At 37.4% G+C, this 20,047-nt stretch overlaps 1 protein-coding gene and 1 pseudogene across 2 annotated transcripts in view; one reads left to right on the top strand and one right to left on the bottom strand.

Annotated features, from left to right (window-relative positions):
- Positions 1-20,047, bottom strand: part of PTPRR (protein tyrosine phosphatase receptor type R) — a 289,686-nt gene that overhangs the window by 23,329 nt on the left and 246,310 nt on the right. For both annotated transcript variants that reach the window (XR_004439734.1, XM_033221272.1), the window contains exons 11-12: positions 1,872-1,982; positions 376-533 (exon numbers count right to left, since the gene is read on the bottom strand). Coding sequence is in view for 1 of the 2 variants with exons in the window: in XM_033221272.1 (XP_033077163.1) it covers positions 376-533; positions 1,872-1,982 (269 nt within the window). In the remaining variant the exon portion in view is untranslated. The remainder of the gene's footprint in view (positions 1-375; positions 534-1,871; positions 1,983-20,047) is intronic.
- Positions 11,611-12,390, top strand: LOC117089747 (annotated as a pseudogene).

Raw genomic sequence — 20,047 nt, 5'->3', positions numbered from 1 at the left:
AAAAAGCCACTGATAACTTCAAAGAATGCATCTTAATTCCTAGTGTATACAAGACTGATGAGACGAAATGAATCAATGTAAGTTTCAAAGCAGATAACTGCTGAATAAGGTCTTCTGCTCACTGAGCCATTTCTTTCGAACTTGTATTTCGCCCACTGTGTAACTGTTGTTTGCCAAAAATGACCTAAAAGCATGACCTCACTTCTGTCAGCATAATCTTGATTAAGACTCAAATATAAGGGACTTAACCAGTTTCAATAAATATTTAATTTGCCAACAAAGTCACATCCAGGAAGCAAAACCCACTTGCACCTGCTCTATGACTTTACAAAGAATGGGCCATTGCTTAGACAGAAAGGACCATTCACGTCTTACCTGCAGTGGACAACCACAGGCCCTCGGCCCTGGGAAGCAAGTCTGTCTTCTTCCACATCCAGCATGAGCTGTAGGAGGGGCTGGGCACTGTCTGGAGTCTTGTGATCAGGCCATGAGGTGTACCAGTAATGCTTCACATGTTGGGTGTGGCTTCCTTGCTGAAAATAGCAACAGCCACCAAATGCCTCATTCACTTGTAGAACTAAAAGTCATCCAAACCACAATACTGAATGCCTTTTATCACCCCCATCTTGCTGGCAATTTATTTCTAGGTGGGAAAAACATTTAGAAGATTTTTGAAGAGTGCCCTTTTACTTTGAGAAGACTTTACTGTCAGTATTCAGTTCACAAAGTGAGAAAGTCTTACCTTTGTTGAGATGTATATCTCTACCTATAGCTATAATATAGATCATAAATGTGACATATGCTAAACATATATTTATAATTTCTTATAATAAACAAGATGGTAGGTGAAAATGTAGCCAAGAAACAATGAGATATATTTTGTTTCCTGCTCTATGAGCATTCCTGACAAGTTATTATAAACATATTAATCAATAGAGTACTTAATTTCATATCAGTCATGGTAATACTTCTACACTCATCCCAAACTCCAGTATTTAATAGAGTGAGGAATCACAGCAATAAAGAAGCTACATGAGATCCCTCTATTGGAAACACTTTGGGCGAGGGCCCACACACATCATCTCGAAACCCAGCACGGGTGAGGGTGCGGCATGAATCCGGCACTCCAGAACATGTGTTGAAAAACAGGTTTTGGTAAATGCCTTCTTATTTCACACTTCCCAATAAAAGCCATCACTGTAGCTCTGTCCCTGTTTTCTTCCTCTTTGTGATGATTCTGTCTTAGCAGTGACGTTGCAGATAAGATCGAAATTTTTGGGTGATTATTCTCCAGAAGCAAAAATAATACCAAGGCAACATTTCTCAGCATCTGCTGCCCATGAGTTAAATAAGATAGTTTTCCTATGACATAATCTCGTCTGGGGAAAGTCCCTATAAATTACTGTAACTCCATGCTTCCGAAGATCTCATCAACACTTCAGGCTTGTCTTGCTTCCCACTGCCACCCACAACTGCAGATTTTCTCTTTCACAGCTTCCAGGCCTTACTTAAAGCTGCTTAGACCAAAATGACATTTTAAAAAATCATGGTAAAGTCTCCAGCACAGCCTTTAGTTAAAAACTTTCAAAAGGTTAAATCAGAGATATTTTATTAATGCAAATTAGAGGATCACAACACCCCACATAATGAATTTTCTTAATGTCTACTTACATTGATTTAACTATACTGCATATTAATAGTAGTTGACAAAAAATACATGAGGGAATAATTACACTTTCTCTTTGATTTTAACATTATTTAATATGCTTAAATTGCATTTGTAGTACTTGTTAAGATAAATAATTTCAAAGTAGAAATGTAATCCTCCAACATCATCTACTTTGTAGATGGCTATAGCTGTATAATCTTACCTTTAAGACAAGGTTTCGAATGGTGTAGTTATCACATTCATTTACACTGATAACCAGAACCTCAACTTTCCCATATATCCCTCTCTTTTCCGGCCAGTATAGCACACATTTCTGGAGGAGGGGAAAGAGAATATAGCAAATGTTAATGGCTTTTATTGGCCTTGGAGTACTTTTCATTCAAACATCTCAAGAGTTTTATATCATTAATTTTAAAATATCAAATTTCAATTTTTATAGTTTTGTAAATATACTAACACCATTGAATTTTAAATCTTAAACAGCTAGATTTTATGGTATGTAAATTATACCTCAACAGTTTTTTTTGAAGTATCAATTTTATATGTGCCTATTAAACACTGTCACTGTTGACTCCATACAAAAAATAAAGGCACAATTACCCAAAACTCCTCAGAGAAATTAGGAACTAATTAAGAACTAAGTTAAGAAATTTAAGAATTAAGAAATTAAGATCCAAATATGAGAATTTATCATGTGCTGACTAGAAATAAAAAGAATGTTTTCCCACAATAATTGAGGAAAGTTACATTTTCCTGCTTCAGCAAACTGATGTCTAATGAGAATATCTAACATGTTAGATGGCATACAATCAAGTTTCCCTTATATGTAAGGCAGATGTAATGATCATTAATATAACTATGGTATTATATTTTCCCGGAACAACAGTTTTTTTCACTTTTATGGAACTAATTTACAAAAATTATGTTAAAAATATTTTTATAACAGGTCGTCCTGAGGAACTTTAAAAGAGTGATAATAATGATACTGCAAGCAAGGCAACATAGCATGGTGGTTAAGGTGCAGGCTTTGAACTCAGAGCCTGGGTGCAAATTTTGGTTCTACCATTCATTACCTGTGAATCCACGAACAAGATACTTAACCCCTTTGGTTATAGTTTCTTTATTATTGGCTATCTGGAAAGTACTTAGGATAAAGCCAGGCATAGAATAGGGACTTAAAACATGCTACTATTATTGTTGCTATTTAAAAACTACTGGGTGATAGATTTTTGGCCCAAAGGGATTAGATCTTCATGCATTAAATCTTATTTTGGTATTATTATAGCCACTCTTATTAAATAAAAATTGCAAAATGAGATTCAAGCATACGTATAATCTCATATTATTTTGCTTTTTAAACACCTGCAAAATAACTGGTTTTTTACCATGAATTTTCATGATAAAGAATGCAAAATGACAAATGTTGATGTTTTATTTTGAGTGCTCTTGGAAGCAATGTTAATTTTACAAATGTTTAAATAGCACTTATTTTCTCCCAACCATATACACATTTACAAAGAAATTCTTTCATTTGTTGCCTTCAATCAGGACCTTTTAATACCCAGGACACTTGTTTCTTCACATCTTTGTCAAAGGCATATGAATACACTTGATAAAAATTTAAATACTTACAGATTTAAAAGAGCAGCAAAAGACTCACAAAATTACAGAACAAAGGAAAAGGTACATAAAGTATCAGAAACACATCTCCAGGGCTCTATTATGCTAAGTACCACTACTCTACAAGCTAGCACAGCGAAGGAAGTCACTTCACCTAGCAGAATCAATTTCTTTCATCCATTACAATAAAAACACATCTACATCCTCTACATTTTGACCCTTTTTCCAAATGAAGTAAATTGTTTCAGCTTTATTTACATGCCACCCAAGACTCTCAGGCTATCAGACCAAAAGACTTACTCTGGCTGACTTAATGTTAACATTAAGAGAAGAAGCCTTTTTAAAGTAGAGCAACTCATTTCTCTCGAAATCTATGAGTTGCCAAATGTTTAAAATTTTCCCGCTTTGTTAAAGGTAATCATACTAACCAATTTGCCTGGTTTCTTTCAATGAAGCATCAATTATTTCGCTGTAAGACCCGAGCTATTGTGTATCTTAAAACCCATGCCTCCCAATGAGTCCAAGAAGAATAACAAAGAATCTTGAAAAAGGTATTGAACAAAGAAAGAGGCATTCATTCAGTAGTCCAGCAGTCTGGCGTCTGTGCCCCATTGTCCATGATCAGACCTGAGCAGCAGGCCCCTCTTTAGGAAGGTGGCTCTCAAAACCACTAAGAAAAACTGCAAGGCAGGAGCTTGCCGCCTGCACCCTGACTCTTAATACTTGAACAGGTTTCTGCACCTACTTGATAAATGGAAATGCGGCTCGCTTCTCTCCCAAGCTTGCCAGGGCCCTCTTGAATGTTTTTCTTGACTCGTTACCAAAAAAGCAATTGGCAGTCAGCTCCCAGTAGACAATGCAATGTGACTTGTTCATTCAAACAACCCTTAATTAGCATCCCATCTCCTTTCTGAGATACAATAGCTTATTTTTACACACTGAATATATTTTTCCCCCCATTTAGATGATAGTAGAAAAAGAGACCAGATAAGTGTGTGTACTTTTGAATATGAGGTGGGGGAGAGCTGCAAATGCAGTCGTTTCTAAGAGTACAAGTTCACGTTCAAATTAGTTTCCTGCACAGCTTTTTAGGGTTTCTTTATTGTGGTGCCAACAATTAGATAAAAGAGGCAGAAAAGGCAAGGAAGAAAAATGCTGTCTTACAGATAATACTGTGAAACCACACTAATTGTAGGTAATTCAAAATAGCATGCTATTTAGCAGAATATAACCCCAAATCATCACTATTCTTTTGCTAACTAGGCTTATCCTTTCAGTAAAATTATCTATTAATTCTAAGAATCCATAATTTGAAAGAAAAAAAGCAGGTTTCCAGAGGACCGTATCTCTTGTGCAAGCAAGTTATGATCAAACCCTGATTGAAAAGATTCTGGACATTAACCAGTTCTTTGTAATTGGTGGTTTACAGCAAAAGCAGGATGTAACACAAAGCAATGCAAATTTTTTTTTTTTTTTTTGCGATGGAGTCCCATTCTGTCACTCAGGTTGGAGTGCAGTGGCACAATGTCAGCTTACTGCAACCTCCACCTCCCAGGTTCAAGCGATTCTCCTGCCTCAGCCAACCAAGTAGCTGGGATTACAGGTGTGCACCACCATGCCCGGCTAATATTTGTATTTTTAGTAGAGACGGGGTTTTCACCATGTTGGCCAGGCTGGTCTTGAACGCCTGACCTAAAGTGATCTGCACACCTCGGCCTTCCAAAGCACTGGGATTACAGGCGTGAGCCACTGCACCTGGTCACAAGCTCACGTTTTTATGATCTTTTTTCCTTCCCTTGATTCTCCTTCTGGCCCCCACCAAGTGAGGGCTATTTGAGGAGGAGGTCTAGCTAGTTGTTTAGTTGCCAGAAAAAAAAAATCTATTTTTAAGTTATTTTCCTTTTAGTTTCTGTATATTTAAATATAAGAGATACTGCTCTATAAGCTAAAGATCTGTATCATCACACAGAATGTGGCTCTAAGTAAATAAAATCTTCACACTTGGCTTCATTTCGGTTGAGAGGGATAGAATGGGTCAGATTGTCTAAAATTATTATTACCATAGCTACTTTTATTCCTGGTACTCCGATGGAATATTACTGATATAGGCTCAGAGATTTAAGTATCTTCACCAACATCGTATCATTTAGCCCCTTCCACAATCCTTTGAAGTAGGTAGGTTGGGTAGCAGGTATTATTATTATTTACATCATTTTTCAGCTGAGGACACGAAGGCTCAGGTGTTTTGGTAGGGGAAAATTGCCTTGCAGGGCTAGAATTTTCCAAGAAAATATCACTTTATGAACGAAACTTTCCATCTTTGATTTCCAGACTGACTCTTAACCAACCCTACTTAACCACAGCATTGACCAATGACCTCCGTTCTCTCTGTCAAATATGTTGACGCACATGCAACCTTGCATAGTCTTGGTTCACTCTCTTACCGAGCTCAGTACTTCCGTTACCGTCTTTTGATCTCTATGTTCCTCAAGTTGTTTTTGTTTGTTTGTTTTTTTGAGGCGGAGTCTGTCGCCCAGACTGAAGTGCAGTGGCGTGATCTCGGCTCACTGCAAGCTCTGCCTCCCGGGTTCACGCCATTCTCCTGCCTCAGCCTCCTCACCCGGCTAGTTTTTCATATTTTTTAGTAGAGACGGGGTTTCACCGTGTTAGCCAGGATGGTTTCGATCTCCTGACCTCGTGATCCGCCCGTCTCGGCCTCCCAAAGTGCTGGGATTACAGGCTTGAGCCACCGCACCTGGCCTCAAGTTGTTTTTATACCGAAACCCCTTTATGGCAGGTATACTCATTATTGAAGTCCAGTAACTTAATTACATATTATAGAAATCAATAAAATATGAGGGTTAAAAGAGAAAAAATTTTTATGAGATAATTGTGTAAGTTGAATAAGGTTTTCACTGGTGAAAAAAGTAAACCAGTAAAGAAAACTACAGTCAAATCAGGGACAGGTGAGACAATGATAGAAGTTTGTCTCTAAGTTAAAAAATCTAAATAGAAAGCTGCATTTATATTGTTTCATAGGCTTTTCTATTTTCTCTTTCATTTTAAATAAACTAAAATGGAAAATGTTGATAATATATAAATGATGTGATTGACATCAACTATATGATCTAGAACTCCATAATCAGACCAACACTCATAAAAGACTGAACCCCATAATAAACAAACACATTTGAATATGAACAAATGTACATGTTTTAAGACAATTTTTTTTTAATGATTCTCACATTGACCATTTTTGATTAACTGCGTTTTTTTAATTTTTTGAGATGGAGTCTCGCTCTGTCGCCCAGGCTAGAGTGCAGTGACATGATCTCCGTTCACTGCAAGCTCTGCCTTCCGGGTTCATGCCATTCTCTTGCCTCAGCCTCCCGGGTAGCTGGGACTACAGGTGCCTGCCACCACGCCAGGCTAATTTTTTGTATTTTTAAGTAGAGATGGAGTTTTACTGTGTTAGCCAGGATGGTCTTGATCTCCTGACGTCGTGATCCTCCCGCCTCGGCCTCCCAAAGTGCTGGGATTACAGGCGTGAGCCACCGTGCCCAGCTGATTAACTGTGTTAAACAAGAGGGCTTCTAGCTATAGTTGAAAGTAAAGCAGGCTAATGCAGTTGGAATATAACATTGTGGATTAAACATTAAGGTGCAAAGTTAGATTTGGAATATAAACATACCTGGAAGGATAGAAGAGTAATTTTGTTTGGGTGCAATCAGCGTCTGAATTTCTAGTCACCCTTAATTGCTTGGGTAGCATAACCATCAAACTCCTGGTCACCCATGAAATGAAATTAGGCTGCCTGCCACTGCTGGACAGTGGTGGTCACGTTGCCTCTCCACCAACATGATGGCCCTAAGTCAGAGGCTAAGTGGCCTTGGTCATGCTTGTGGTGGCTTTGGTCTCTTTGCTCCCAGTTGAATGGATTCGTGTTTCGTAAGCAACATCCTGCATGAGATCCTAATTTATCTTGTGACTCCAATTTATGCTCATGAATACAGTTGTCCAGTCACAGCATTCATAATATCTAATTCTGATCCTCTAAAGGAAAGCTGAATACCAAAAAGGGACTCTCTTCCACTTGCTTGCTAGGTTGCACCCCCACAATAATACTGTCTCTGACCTTGTTTGGATAGACACTCTGGTTATGGGACTTGGTTTGCTCGTTTATTTTCATTCATTAATTCAAAGCATGAATCCTTTAGTCTACTCCACAGTGACCTGCAAATTGAGGATGACTTCCCCATCATAATCCTAGTCCACACTTTCCAATTGTCCACTAGTTTAAATAAACAGATTCAACATTTTTTAAACACCTGATCAAAATGTGTTGCCTATCTCCTCTTCCTAAAGAGAATGGTTAAAGATTTCTAACTTGAATGCAAGCAATCATACACACCACTCTCGGGATGCAGTCACTTCTTGCACTGTAGGTTATTCTTTCCCACCGTAAGTGGATTCGAGGGAGCAGCATAGTGTAATGGTGAGGAGGAGGAAGAGAAGGAAGAGGAGGAGGAGGAGGATAAAGAGGAGGAGGAGGAGCAGCAGGAGGAGGGAGGAGGAGGAGGAGCAGAAGGAGCAGGAGGAGCAGGAGGAGGAGGAGGAGCAGCAGGAGGAGGAGGAGGAGGAGGAGGAGCAGCAGCAGCAGTAGCAGCAGCAGCTTGGGAGTTAGCTGTTTGACTTTGAGCAAGTTGCCTTCCTGTGCTTCAGTGTTCTCATTTGTAATGGGGTTTACAAATATGTTTACTATAAAGATTAATTTTCAAGCACACTGTTAGTGCTCCATAAACATTTATTCTTCTGAAGATCCAACAGTCCAATTTCTACGCTTTCCACGTATATTTGTTGAACCTTCTACATTACCTTTTACTCTAATTTTTTAGCTAATTATAAATGATAGAGAAGATATATTTTCATTTTATGCATTTAGAATATAACATGGCATAATTAACATTTTCTTATTAGTATCTTACCAGAATAATTTATCTCCTCAAACATATAGTTTAATAAAGTCCACTTTATTTTAAAGTAAAATTTACATATCTATTGAGTAGCCAATTTTTCTGTCTGAATGAATGCACATCTGATTTTATAATGAAATTTAAGGCAATGTACTCCATTAATGTATACACTTACTATGTACCCACAAAATTAAAAATAAAAATTTAAATAAAGAAACTCTTTTTTTAAAGGCAAACATGGGTTATGCTTAGTCAATATTTATATTTCCAAAAACCTTTCTTGGAATGTATTTAATTAATCAAAGACATATATGGTACCTGCAGTTTGACTTAATGAAGTCTTTACTTATCTTCTTAAGGTTTTTGTGGCCATTAAATTGGAAACAATTTAAGTACCTATCAGTAAGGAAATGATTGCATTTTAGCACATCCACACCATGAAATTCTAGTAATTTAAAATAACATTTTGATGACTTATTAATGACATAGAGAATACGCATAATGTTAAAAGCAGAATATACAACATAATACCCTCTTTTATTATCTTTACACCAGTGCTATACCTTCTCATGACTTCGACAACTACCTGTCTGATCTCTATCTCTCACCTGTACATTTCTCCAGAGTACCCTTATTTCTAACTGCTTAATAGACTTAAAAGACTTTACCAGCCAGAAGTCTCCAAGATTATCAAACTTAACACATTGAGGATGAAACTGATATCACATCCACTCAGCCTCCCAAACCAGAAATCCTGAAGTCAAGCTCTCTCTTACTCCAATTCGATGAGAAACTAAGCACTGTGGCTTCTACTGCTGGAACGCCTAAATGTATCTTCCAAAGCTATTTTATATATATATAATTATATATATATATAAATACAAGCTATGCATGTATATATGAGCTATATATATATATACACACACATACTATGTGTATACACAAGCTATGTGTATATATATGAGCTATAAATACACACACACAGCTATATATATATATATAGCATACACACACACACACACACACACACACACACACACATATACATATATATACAAGCTTGCCCACTGTCACCCAGGCTGGAGTGCAGTGGCACGATCATCCTCAAACTCCTGGGCCCAAGCGATCCTGTGATCTCTGCCTTCCAAGTAGCTGGGGCTACAGGTGTGCACCACCATGCCTGGCTTGTTTATGTATTCCTATCATGGCAATGGATAATTTAAAAAAAATTCATTTCTAGAGACAAGATATCCTTATGTTGCCCAGACTTGTCTCGAATTTCTGGCCTCAAGCGATCCTTTTGCCTTGGTTTTCTGAAAAGCTGGGATGACAACGGAACAACTTTTAAATGTCTCCCCCTTGGGTACCTACTCACTCTTCAGACCCATAGGCATCATATGAACTTTCTGGCCAAACATGTGTAATTAAAATGAACATTTCTGTAATTTCAGCAGATAGAAAAAGGAAGAGAATGAAAGAAGGAAAAAGTTAATATATGGCCCCTTATGTGGCTTTTTCAGATTAAACTGTTTGAAAAGTTCTGAATAAGTCAATGGGCAAAATGGGGCTTAGAGTACTTAAGTCATGTAGTTTAACTCAGATGAAAGATGGATGTAAATGTGGAGAAAGAGTACAGCTGTGTTAAATTGAGAGCAGTGTGTTAGACCAAATTATCCAGTAATTCCTTGACTTCATGAAAGATACGTTCAGGGTCTTATTGCTCTCTGGGACCAAAAATGGGTTGCTTGCCTTCTAATGTCTTAATTCCTTATTTGGCCCCTTATAATGTTGGGACAATGATTAAGTGCCTGGACTTTGGAATTAAACAAGCCTGGATTGAAATTTGGACTCCATTACTCACTAACTTTGAGGCTTTCATTCTCTCTGAGCTTTGGTTTTCTCATTTATAATATAGGAATAGTAAAACCGTTGTAGAGTTAGAGTAAAATAAACTGAATTTATGTATGTTCTAATTGTGCTTAGCACATATATTCAATAAATGGCAGTGGCTAGAAAATATCTTCCACTGTGTATGTAATATGGTCAACATGTATACCTATTCCCTTCTTTTCTGAATGGGGAGAGTAGTGCAATAAGTAACATCCAGTAGTATGGAGACTTTGTTTCCCTGGAAGTGTGCAAAAACTACTTGCCATTTTGGATCGCTCTTCCAGTTCCAGCTTTATAGATTTAAGCTACTGTGTCTTCTCTAGTAATGGAATTTGGACACTGTCATTTCAATGTTTCTTTCTCTGAAGAGGAATTCCCTTTTTTTGAGATTTATCTAAATGAAAGAACTCAAACTTATCAGCAATAAAATCTCTCTAATTGCAACTTATCTGTTTTTTTTTTCCAGCTATGTATTTTTTCATTTTTAATTTATTTTCATTTTATAAACATTGAGGTCATGAGAATACTGGAGTTATTAAATAAGAGATGGCAATTATTCATTTATTTATTTGCTCAGAAACTAGAAAGTTTCGTGAAACTTTAAAGCCTGGGAATTTCTAAAGATAACTCCATCTCCATATGTTTTTTGGAGGAAATGATTTTTGTCTTTTCTAAACAATGACACTTAACACAATAGAAAGTTGGCACATTTTTGGTAAACAGAATTTTCCTGGTAGTGTGAAGTCTACTGTGTATTTCTTTTGTGCCAGACTTCTCAGTATCATTTTGATCTGTAAAACATCAATGTTTCCTGTATCGTATTATATTTATATCTTTGGAGAGTCTAGACAGAAAGAAATTTTTATTTTAAAGAGTAATGAATAATAAAAAACCACAAAATCTTTATTGTAATATTTGGGATTATGATTGGCTGCAGGGAAAAAAAGCACAAAGCAGATGACACATAGAAGACATATAACATAAATGTTTGACTTTGATATCCTCAGAAGGTATATCTCAGACATTAAAAGAGACAGGAGGCTAAAAACTGTAATACACAAAAATTATTTCTCTAATTTTTGAATTATGTGTCCAAAGAAAAAAAATTAAAACTTCAACCACCCATTGGTGTGAGAATTGTTAAAAAAAAAAAAAAAATTCTAGCTTTCCACAGATCCATTTGGCTCTCCTGTAAAGACTGAAATCTGAGAATGTTAACAACGAGAAGGAAAGAAGAAGATATGCTTTATTCCATTGCAGACACTGAATGGAGAGCTCTGAGCATCATAGGTAAACCAACTCTGTATCACTTTGAAATACATATTTGAGGCTGCTGCATGCAGCTCCCCCGCTAGCTGCGGTCATTGGTGCCAATGCTCAGGTGCCCACTGCCCTTGACCTCTGGCCCCCCAAGCCCTAACCCAGCACGGGAGGACCGGCCACTGCTGCCAGGCTCTGATGCTGGTCTCTGGTAGAAGAAGGTTGCTCACAGCTCTGCTGCAGGCTTAGAGTGGCCCTTTCAACCCTCCAGAGACATGAGACTAGTGCAGTTCCAGGCACCCCACCTGGTGGGGCCTCACTTTGGCCTGGAGACGGGGAATGGTGGAGTGGTTATTAACCTCAATACCTTTGATTCTATGCTCCCCAAGATGATGACACAGTTCCTAGAGCAGGGAGAGGCCACCCTCTCAGTGGCAAGAAGAGCCTTGGATACCCAGTTGCCAGTCCTATAAGGTTGGAAGTAACCTTTCTGGCTCCAGTCATGTGGCCAGATAAGGTGGTTTGTGTGGGCATGAATTATGTGGACCACTGCAAAGAACAGAACATGCCTGTGCCCATGGAACCCATTATCTTCAGCAAGTTTGCCAACTCCATCGTGGAGCCCTATGATGAGAGGGTCCTCCCACCGGAGAGCCAGGATGTAGACTGGGACGTGGAGCGGCTGTGGTCACTGGAAAGAAAGGCAAGCACTTCAAGGCCACAGAGGCCATGGTCCATGTGGCTGGCTTCACTATGGCTAATGACTGGCAAATGAGCCATAAGGGGAAACAGCGGCTGCTGGGAAAAACCTTTGACACCTTCTGCCCTCTGGGCCCTGCCTTGGTGACCAAGGACAGTGTAGCAGATCCACACAACTTAAAGATCTGCTGCCAAGTGAACAGGGAAGTGGTCCAGAGCAGCAACACTAACCAGATGGTGGTTAAGACAGAGGAGCTGATAGCCTATATTTACAAATAGTTTCATAAATTATGGTGCTATGTTGATTTTATAAGATTTTATTTGTAATGGAAGAAGAAATAGAAATAATAATAAGAAATTTGTAAGGACATGAAAGTACTTTGAAATAATATTTATTTTATGACAATTTACTCAGAAAATTCAAACCAAAGTGGGCAGGGGGTAAGGCATTTTGCTCAGATCTAAGAAATGGTGCTAAATATTGCATGAGGTTGTTCATAGTGTCCTCTTTTATTTAAATCTCTGCTTTAATTATAGTCATTTTTTATTTTTTTGCATTTCCTTTAATTCTGCTAGTTTTGCCTATTTTATTAGACTTCAAAAAAATTGGCTTTTGTTTACATCAATCCTTTTTTTTTTTTTTTTTTTTTTAAATACAAGGTCTCATTTTGTTGGCCAGGCTGAAGTGCAGAGTAGCCCAATCATAGCTTACCGCAACCTCAATCTTTTGGGCTCCAGGGATCCTTCTGCCTCAGCCTTCTGAGTAGCTAAGACAACAGGTGTGCACCACCATGCCTGGCTAATTTTTAACTTTTTTGTTGAGATGTAAGTCTCATTACATTGTCTAGGCTAGTCTCAAACTCCCGGCCTCAAGCAATCCTCCTGCCTCAGCCTCCCAAAGTGCTGGGATTACAGATATGAGCCACCATGCCTGGCCTCATCAATCCTTTTATCTTTGTTTTATGTTTAATTAACATTTATTCTTCAATATTCCTTCCTTTTTTCTTTCCTGTTCATTTCATTGTTCTTTTACTAACTTAAGTCTGTTGCTTAGATAACAAATTCTTTTATAATATCATATTCATGCCTATAAACTTCCTTCTATGAGCATTTTTAGCAGCATCTCACAAGATTTGATGTTTAGGATTTTCATCATCCCTGAATTGTAGGTAATTTACATTTTTATCATAAACTCATTTTCATCCATGAATTGTGTGTGTGTTAAAACTTTTTTAAGTGTCAAAGTATGTTTTTAATCTTATCTTTCTGCTTTTTATTTCTAACTTAATGCACTGTAATCAAAGCATATATTTATAGTTATTCTTAGAAATCTGCCAAGACTTGCTATATAGTCATAGTTGATCACTTTTCACAAAATCTCATGCTTTAAAAATTTATATTATGAGACTATTGATTGGAAGGTTCTACATATCTTTATTAAACTAAGCTTGTTAATTTGAATAAAGGTTATGTATAAACTTTTTCTATATTTTTATTAATTTTTTGTCTGCTTAATAAATACTAACGTCTTATTTTTGTTGGGATCAATTCCTTCTTTAACTCTGCCCATTAATGCTTCATATATTTGGGGGGAGGTTATGTACGGTATGCATTTATATATGTAGAATCTTATTTGTGAATTTCACATTTTAGTATTATAGATTGACATTCCTTATCTCTAGTAAGCTCTCTGATAATGATTGTTTTGATTTGAAAGTCATTTTTGTCTGACATTCTTTATCTCTGGTAACCACTCTAGTAATTACTCTTTTGAGAATATTCTTTTGAGAATTATTGAGAGTCAGTTATATCTGACTTTTGATTAGTGTTAGTTTGGTGTATTTTTTCCATCCTTTCCATTTTAACATTTCTGTGTCCTCTTGTAGTCAGCATTTATCTGAATTTATTTATTTTATCAGTTTGGTAATCTCTGATATTTAATTTGCAAGTTATTTGTTTATATTTAGTAGGATTTGGATTTTTTTCTATCTCCCAATTAGGTAAAAGTTCATCCTGATTTTTCTTTTTTTTCTTTTTTTTTTTTTTGAGACGGTGTCTGGCTCTGTCGCCCAGGCTGGAGTGCAGTGGCCGGATATCAGCTCACTGCAAGCTCGGCCTCCCGGGTTTACGCCATTCTCCTGCCTCAGTCCCCGGAGTAGCTGGGACTACAGGCGCCCGCCACCTCGCCCGGCTAGTTTTTTGTATTTTTTAAGTAGAGACGGGGTTTCACCGTGTTAGCCAGGATAGTCTCGATCTCCTGACCTCGTGATCCACCCGTCTCGGCCTCCCAAAGTGCTGGGATTACAGGCTTGAGCCACCGCGCCTGGCCCATCCTGATTTTTCTATGTTACCTTTTGTTTTCTCTTTTATTTTAGTTTATTTTCGAAATTCTGTCTTTTCCCTCTTCTACCAGATTGGAAATTATACATTTGAATTCCATCCTTTTAGTGGCTAATTTTAAAATTTTAACATGCATATTTACTGAAAAGTCTAACTTTGGCTTATATTTCTGTTTTCATGAGTAACACAAAAATATTTTAACTTTCCTCATCTCAAATTTTAAGTACTATCATTATCCAGTATTTTAGTTTCACCCTCATATTTTACTTTCTTTGCTCATTATTATTTCTTATATTTGAGTACTATTTTCTGGATTGAATCTTCTTCATTCTGCTTTATCCTTCCTTGTAGTTGCTTTGGTAAGTTATTTTTTGGTGGTAAATTCTTACCATTTTTGTTAGTTTGACAATGTCTTTCACACCTGTCCCTGTAGGATAGATCTGCTGGGTATAAAGTTCTAACTAGTCAAGTATTTTCTTTCGGTTCTTCATAAGTAATATTCTACTGATCTTTGGCTTCTAGTTTTGCTATAGAAAAGTCTTTTTTTTTTTTTATGGTTAGTTACTCTGGTGGGATATTACTTTCTTTGGTGCTTTTTCAGCTCCAGAGATGTGTCTAGCTGTGAATTTACGTTTACCTATTCAGCCTAGGATTTATTGTGCTTTTTAGATCTTAGAGCTCAAGTTTTTCATCAGTTTTGGAAAATCCCTAGCTATTGTATCTTCAAATATTACTTCTTTTCTCATATCCTCTTCTTTCTCCTTCTAAAACACCTGTTATGGTATACTGGATATCAAATCTATCCTCTATGTCTCTTAAATATTCTTTCATATTTTTTATCATTTTGATCTTCTAGGTATTTTCCTTAGCTTTATATTTGAATCCATTAATTATTCATTTAGCTGTGTCTTTGCTAAGGTTTGTTGCTAAACCTATCTAATAAGATTTTTTAAAATTTTCATGTCTTTATAATGTTTATTTCTAGTACTTGTTGGTTGGTTTAAAATCTTCATAGTTTTAAAAATTATTATTATTATTATTATACTTTAAGTTCTAGGGTATATGTGCACAATGTGTAAGTCTGTTACATAGGTATACATGTGCCATGTTGGTGTGCTGCACCCGTTAACTCGTCATTCACATTAGGTATATCTCCTAATGCAATCCCTCCCCCATCCCCCCTCCCCACAACAGGCCCCAGTGTGTGATGTTCCCCACCCTGTATCCAAGTGTTCTCATTGTTCAGTTCCCACCTATGAGTGAGAACATGTGGTGTTTGGTTTTCTGTCCTTGTGATAGTTTGCTCAGAATGATGGTTTCCATCTTCATCCAAGTCCCTGCAAAGGACATGAACTCATCCTTTTTTATGGCTGCATAGTATTCCATGGTGTATATGTGCCACATTTTCTTAATCTAGTCTATCACTGATGGACATTTGGGTTGGTTCCAAGTCTTTGCTATTGTGGATAGTGCTGCAATAAACATACGTGTGAATGTATCTTTATAGCAGCACGATTTATAATCCTTTGGGTATATGCCCAGTAATGGGATGGCTGGGTCAAATGGTATTTCTAGTTCTAGATCCTTGAGGAATTTCCACACTGTTTTCCACAATGGTTGAACGAATTTACAGTCCCACCAACAGTGTAAAAGTGTTCCTGTTTCTCCATATCCTCTCCAGCACCTGTTTCCTGACTTATTATAAATGATTGCCATTCTAACTGGTGTGAGATGGTATCTCATTGTGGTTTTGATTTGCATTTCTTTGATGACCAGTGATGATGAGTATTTGTTCATGTGCCTGTTGCCTCCATAAATGTCTTCTTTTGAGAACTGTCTGTTCATATCCTTTGCCCACTTTTTGATGCAGTTGTTTGATTCTTGTAAATTCATTAAAGTTCTTTGTAGATTCTGGATATTAGCCCTTTGTCAGATGGGTAGATTGTTAAAATTTTCTCCCATTCTGTAGGTTGCTTGTTCACTCTGATGGTAGTGTCTTTTGCTGTGCAGAAGCTCTTTAGTTTAATTAGATCCCATTTGTCAATTTTGGCTTTTGTTGCCATTGCTTTTGGTGTTTTAGTCATGAAGTCCTTGCCCATGCCTATGGCCTGAATAGTATTGCCTAGGTTTTCTTCCAGGGTTTTTATGGTTTTAGGTCTAACATTTAAGTCTTTAATCCATCTTGAATTAATTTTTGTATAAGGTGTAAGGAAGGGATCCAGTTTCAGCTTTCTACATATGGCTAGCCAGTTTTCCCAGCACCATTTATTAAATACGGAATCCTTTCCCCATGTCTTGTTTTTGTCAGGTTTGTCAAAGATCAGATGGTTGTAGATGTTTGGTATTATTTCTGAGGGCTCTATTCTGTTCCATTGGTCAATATCTCTGTTTTGGTACCTGTACCATGCTGTTTTGGTTACTGTAGCCTTGTCATATAGTTTAAAGTCAGGTAGCGTGATGCCTCCAGCTTCGTTCTTTTGGCATAGGATTGTCTTGGCAAGGCAGGCCCTTTTTTGGTTCCGTATGAACTCTAAAGTAGTTTTTTCCAATTCTGTGAAGAAAGTCATTGGTAGCTTGATGGGGATGGCACTGAATCTATAAATTACCTTGGGCAGCATGGCCATTTTCACAATATTGATTCTTCCTGTCCATGATCATGGGACATTCTTCCATTTGTTTGTGTCCTCTTATTTCGTTGAGCAGTGGTTTGTAGTTCTCCTTGAAGAGGTCCTTCACATCCCTTGTAAGTTGGATTCCTAGGTATTTTATTCTCTTTGAAGCAATTATGAATGTGAGTTCACTCATGATTTGGCTCTCTGTTTGTCTGTTATTGGTGTATAGGAATGCTTGTGATTTTTGCACATTGATTTTGTATCCTGAGACTTTGCTGAAGTTGCTTATCAGCTTAACGAGATTGTGGGCTGAGATGATGCGGTTTTCTAAATATACAATCATGTCACCTGCAAACAGGGACAATTTGACTTTCTCTTTTCCTAACTGAATACCCTTTATTTCTTTCTCTTGCCTGATTGCCCTGGCCAGAACTCCCAAAACTATGCTGAATAGAAGTGGTGAGAGAAGGCATCCTTGTCTTGTGCCGGTTTTCAAAGGGAATGCTTCCAGTTTTTGCCCATTCAGTATGTTGGCTGTGGGTTTGTCATAAATAGCTCTTATTATTTTGAGATACGTTCCATCAATACCTAGTTTATCGAGAGTTTGTAGCATGAAGGGCTGTTGAATTTTGTCAAAGGCCTTTTCTGCATCTATTGAGATAATCATGTGGTTTTTGTCTTTGGTTCTGTTTATATGCTGGATTATGTTTATTGATATGCATATGTTGAACCAGCCTTGCATCCTAGGGATGAAGCCAACTTGATCATGGTGGATAAGCTTTTTGATGTGTTGCTGGATTCAGTTTGCCAGTATGTTATTGAGGATTTTTGCATCGATGTTCATCAGGGATATTGGTCTAAAATTCTCTTTTTTTGTTGTGTCTCTGCCAGGCTTTGGTATCGGGATGACATTGGCCTCATAAAATGAATTAGGGAGGATTCCCTCTTTTTCTATTGATTGGAATGGTTTCAGAAGGAATGGTACCAGCTCCTCTTTGTACCTCTGGTAGAATTTGGCTGTGAATCCATCTGGTCCTGGACTTTTTTCGGTTGGTGAGCTATTAATTATTGCCTCAATTTCTGAATTGTTATTGGTCTATTCAGGGATTCAACTTCTTCCTGGTTCAGTCTTGGGAGAGTGTATGTGTCCAGGAATTTATCCATTTCTTCTAGATTTTCTAGTTTATTTGCATAGAGGTGTTTACAGTATTCTCCAATGGTAGTTTGTATTTCTGTGGGATTGGTGGTGACATCCCCTTCATCATTTTTTATTGCATCTATTTGATTCTTCTCCCTTTTCTTCTTTATTAGTCTTGCTAGCAGTCTATCAATTCTGTTGATCTCTTCAAAAAACCAGCTCCTGGATTCACTGATTTTTTGGAAGGGTTTTTTTTGTGTGTCTCTATCTCTTTCAGTTCTGCTCTGATCTTAGTTATTTCTTGCCTCCTGCTAGATTTTGAATGTGTTTGCTCTTGCTTCTCCAGTTCTTTTAATTGTGATGTTAGAGTGTCAATTTTAGATCTTTCCTGTTTTTTCTTGTGGGCATTTAGTGCTATAAATTTCCCTCTACACACTGCTTTAAATGTGTCCTAGAGATTCTCGTGTGTTGTGTCTTTGTTCTCATTGGTTTCGAAGAACATCTTTATTTCTGCCTTCATTTCGTTATGTACCCAGTAGTCATTCAGGAGCAGGTTATTCAGTTTCCATGTAGTTGAGAAGTTTTGAGTGAGTTTCTTAGTCCTGAGTTCTAGTGTGATTGCACTGTGGTCTGAGAGACAGTTTGTTATAATTTCTGTTCTTTTACATTTGCTGAGGAGTGCTTTACTTCCAACTGTGTGGTCAATTTCCAAATAAGTGTGATGTGGTGCTGAAAAGAATGTATATTCTGTTGATTTGGGGTGAAGAGTTCTATAGATGTCTATTAGGTCTGCTTGGTGCAGAGGTGAGTTCAATTCCTGGATATCCTTGTTAACTTTCTGTCTCGTTGATCTGTCTAATGTTTACAGTGGGGTGTTAAAGTCTCCCATTATTATTGTGTGGGAATCTAAATCTCTTTGTAGGTCTCTAGGGACTTGCTTCATGAATCTGGGTGCTCCTGTATTGGGGGCATATATATTTAGGATAGTTAGCTCTTCTTGTTGAATTTATCCCTTTACCGTTATGTAATGGCTTTCTTTGTCTCTTTTGATCTTCGTTGGTTTAAAGTCTGTTTTATCAGAGACTAGGATTACAACTCCTACTTTTTTTTGTTTTCCATTTGCTTGTTAGATCTTCCTCCATCCCTTTATTTTGAGCCTATGTGTGTCTCTGTACGTGAGATGGGTCTCCTGAATACAGCACACTGATGGGTGTTGACTTTTTATCCAATTTGCCAGTCTGTGTCTTTTAATTGGAGCATTTAGCCCATTTACATTTAAGGTTAATATTGTTATGTGTGAATTTGATCCTGTCATTATGATATCAGCCAGTTGTTTTGCTTGTTAGATGGTGCAGTTTCTTCCTAGCATGGATGGTCTTTACAATTTGGCATGTTTTTGCAGTGGCTGGTACTGGTTGTTTCTTTCCATGTTTAGTGCTTCCTTCAGGAGCTCTTATAAGGCAGGCCTGGTGGTGACAAAATCTCTCAGCATTTGCTTATCTGTAAAGGATTTTATTTCTCCTTCACTTACGAAACTTAGTTTGGCTGGATATGAAATTCTAGGTTGAAAATTCTTTTCTTTAAGAATGTTGAATATTGGCCCCCACTCTCTTCTGGCTTATAGAGTTTTTGCCAAAAGATCCGATGTTAGTTTGATTGGCTTCCCTTTGTGGGTAACCCAACCTTTCTCTCTGGCTGCTCTTAACATTTTTTCCTTCATTTCAACTTTGGTGAATCTGTCTTGGGGTTGCTCTTCTCAAGGTGTATCTTTGTGGTATTCTCTGTATTTCCTGAATTTGAATGTTGGCCTGCCTCATTAGGTTGGGGAAGCTCTCCTGGATAATAT

Source organism: Trachypithecus francoisi, unplaced genomic scaffold (assembly GCF_009764315.1).
Source record: "Trachypithecus francoisi isolate TF-2019V2 unplaced genomic scaffold, Tfra_2.0 Lachesis_group11, whole genome shotgun sequence".
In the NCBI taxonomy this organism is placed as follows: domain Eukaryota; kingdom Metazoa; phylum Chordata; class Mammalia; order Primates; family Cercopithecidae; genus Trachypithecus; species Trachypithecus francoisi.
The sequence above is the reverse complement of the archived record's forward strand: the minus strand, read 5'-3'. Positions and strand labels throughout refer to the sequence as shown.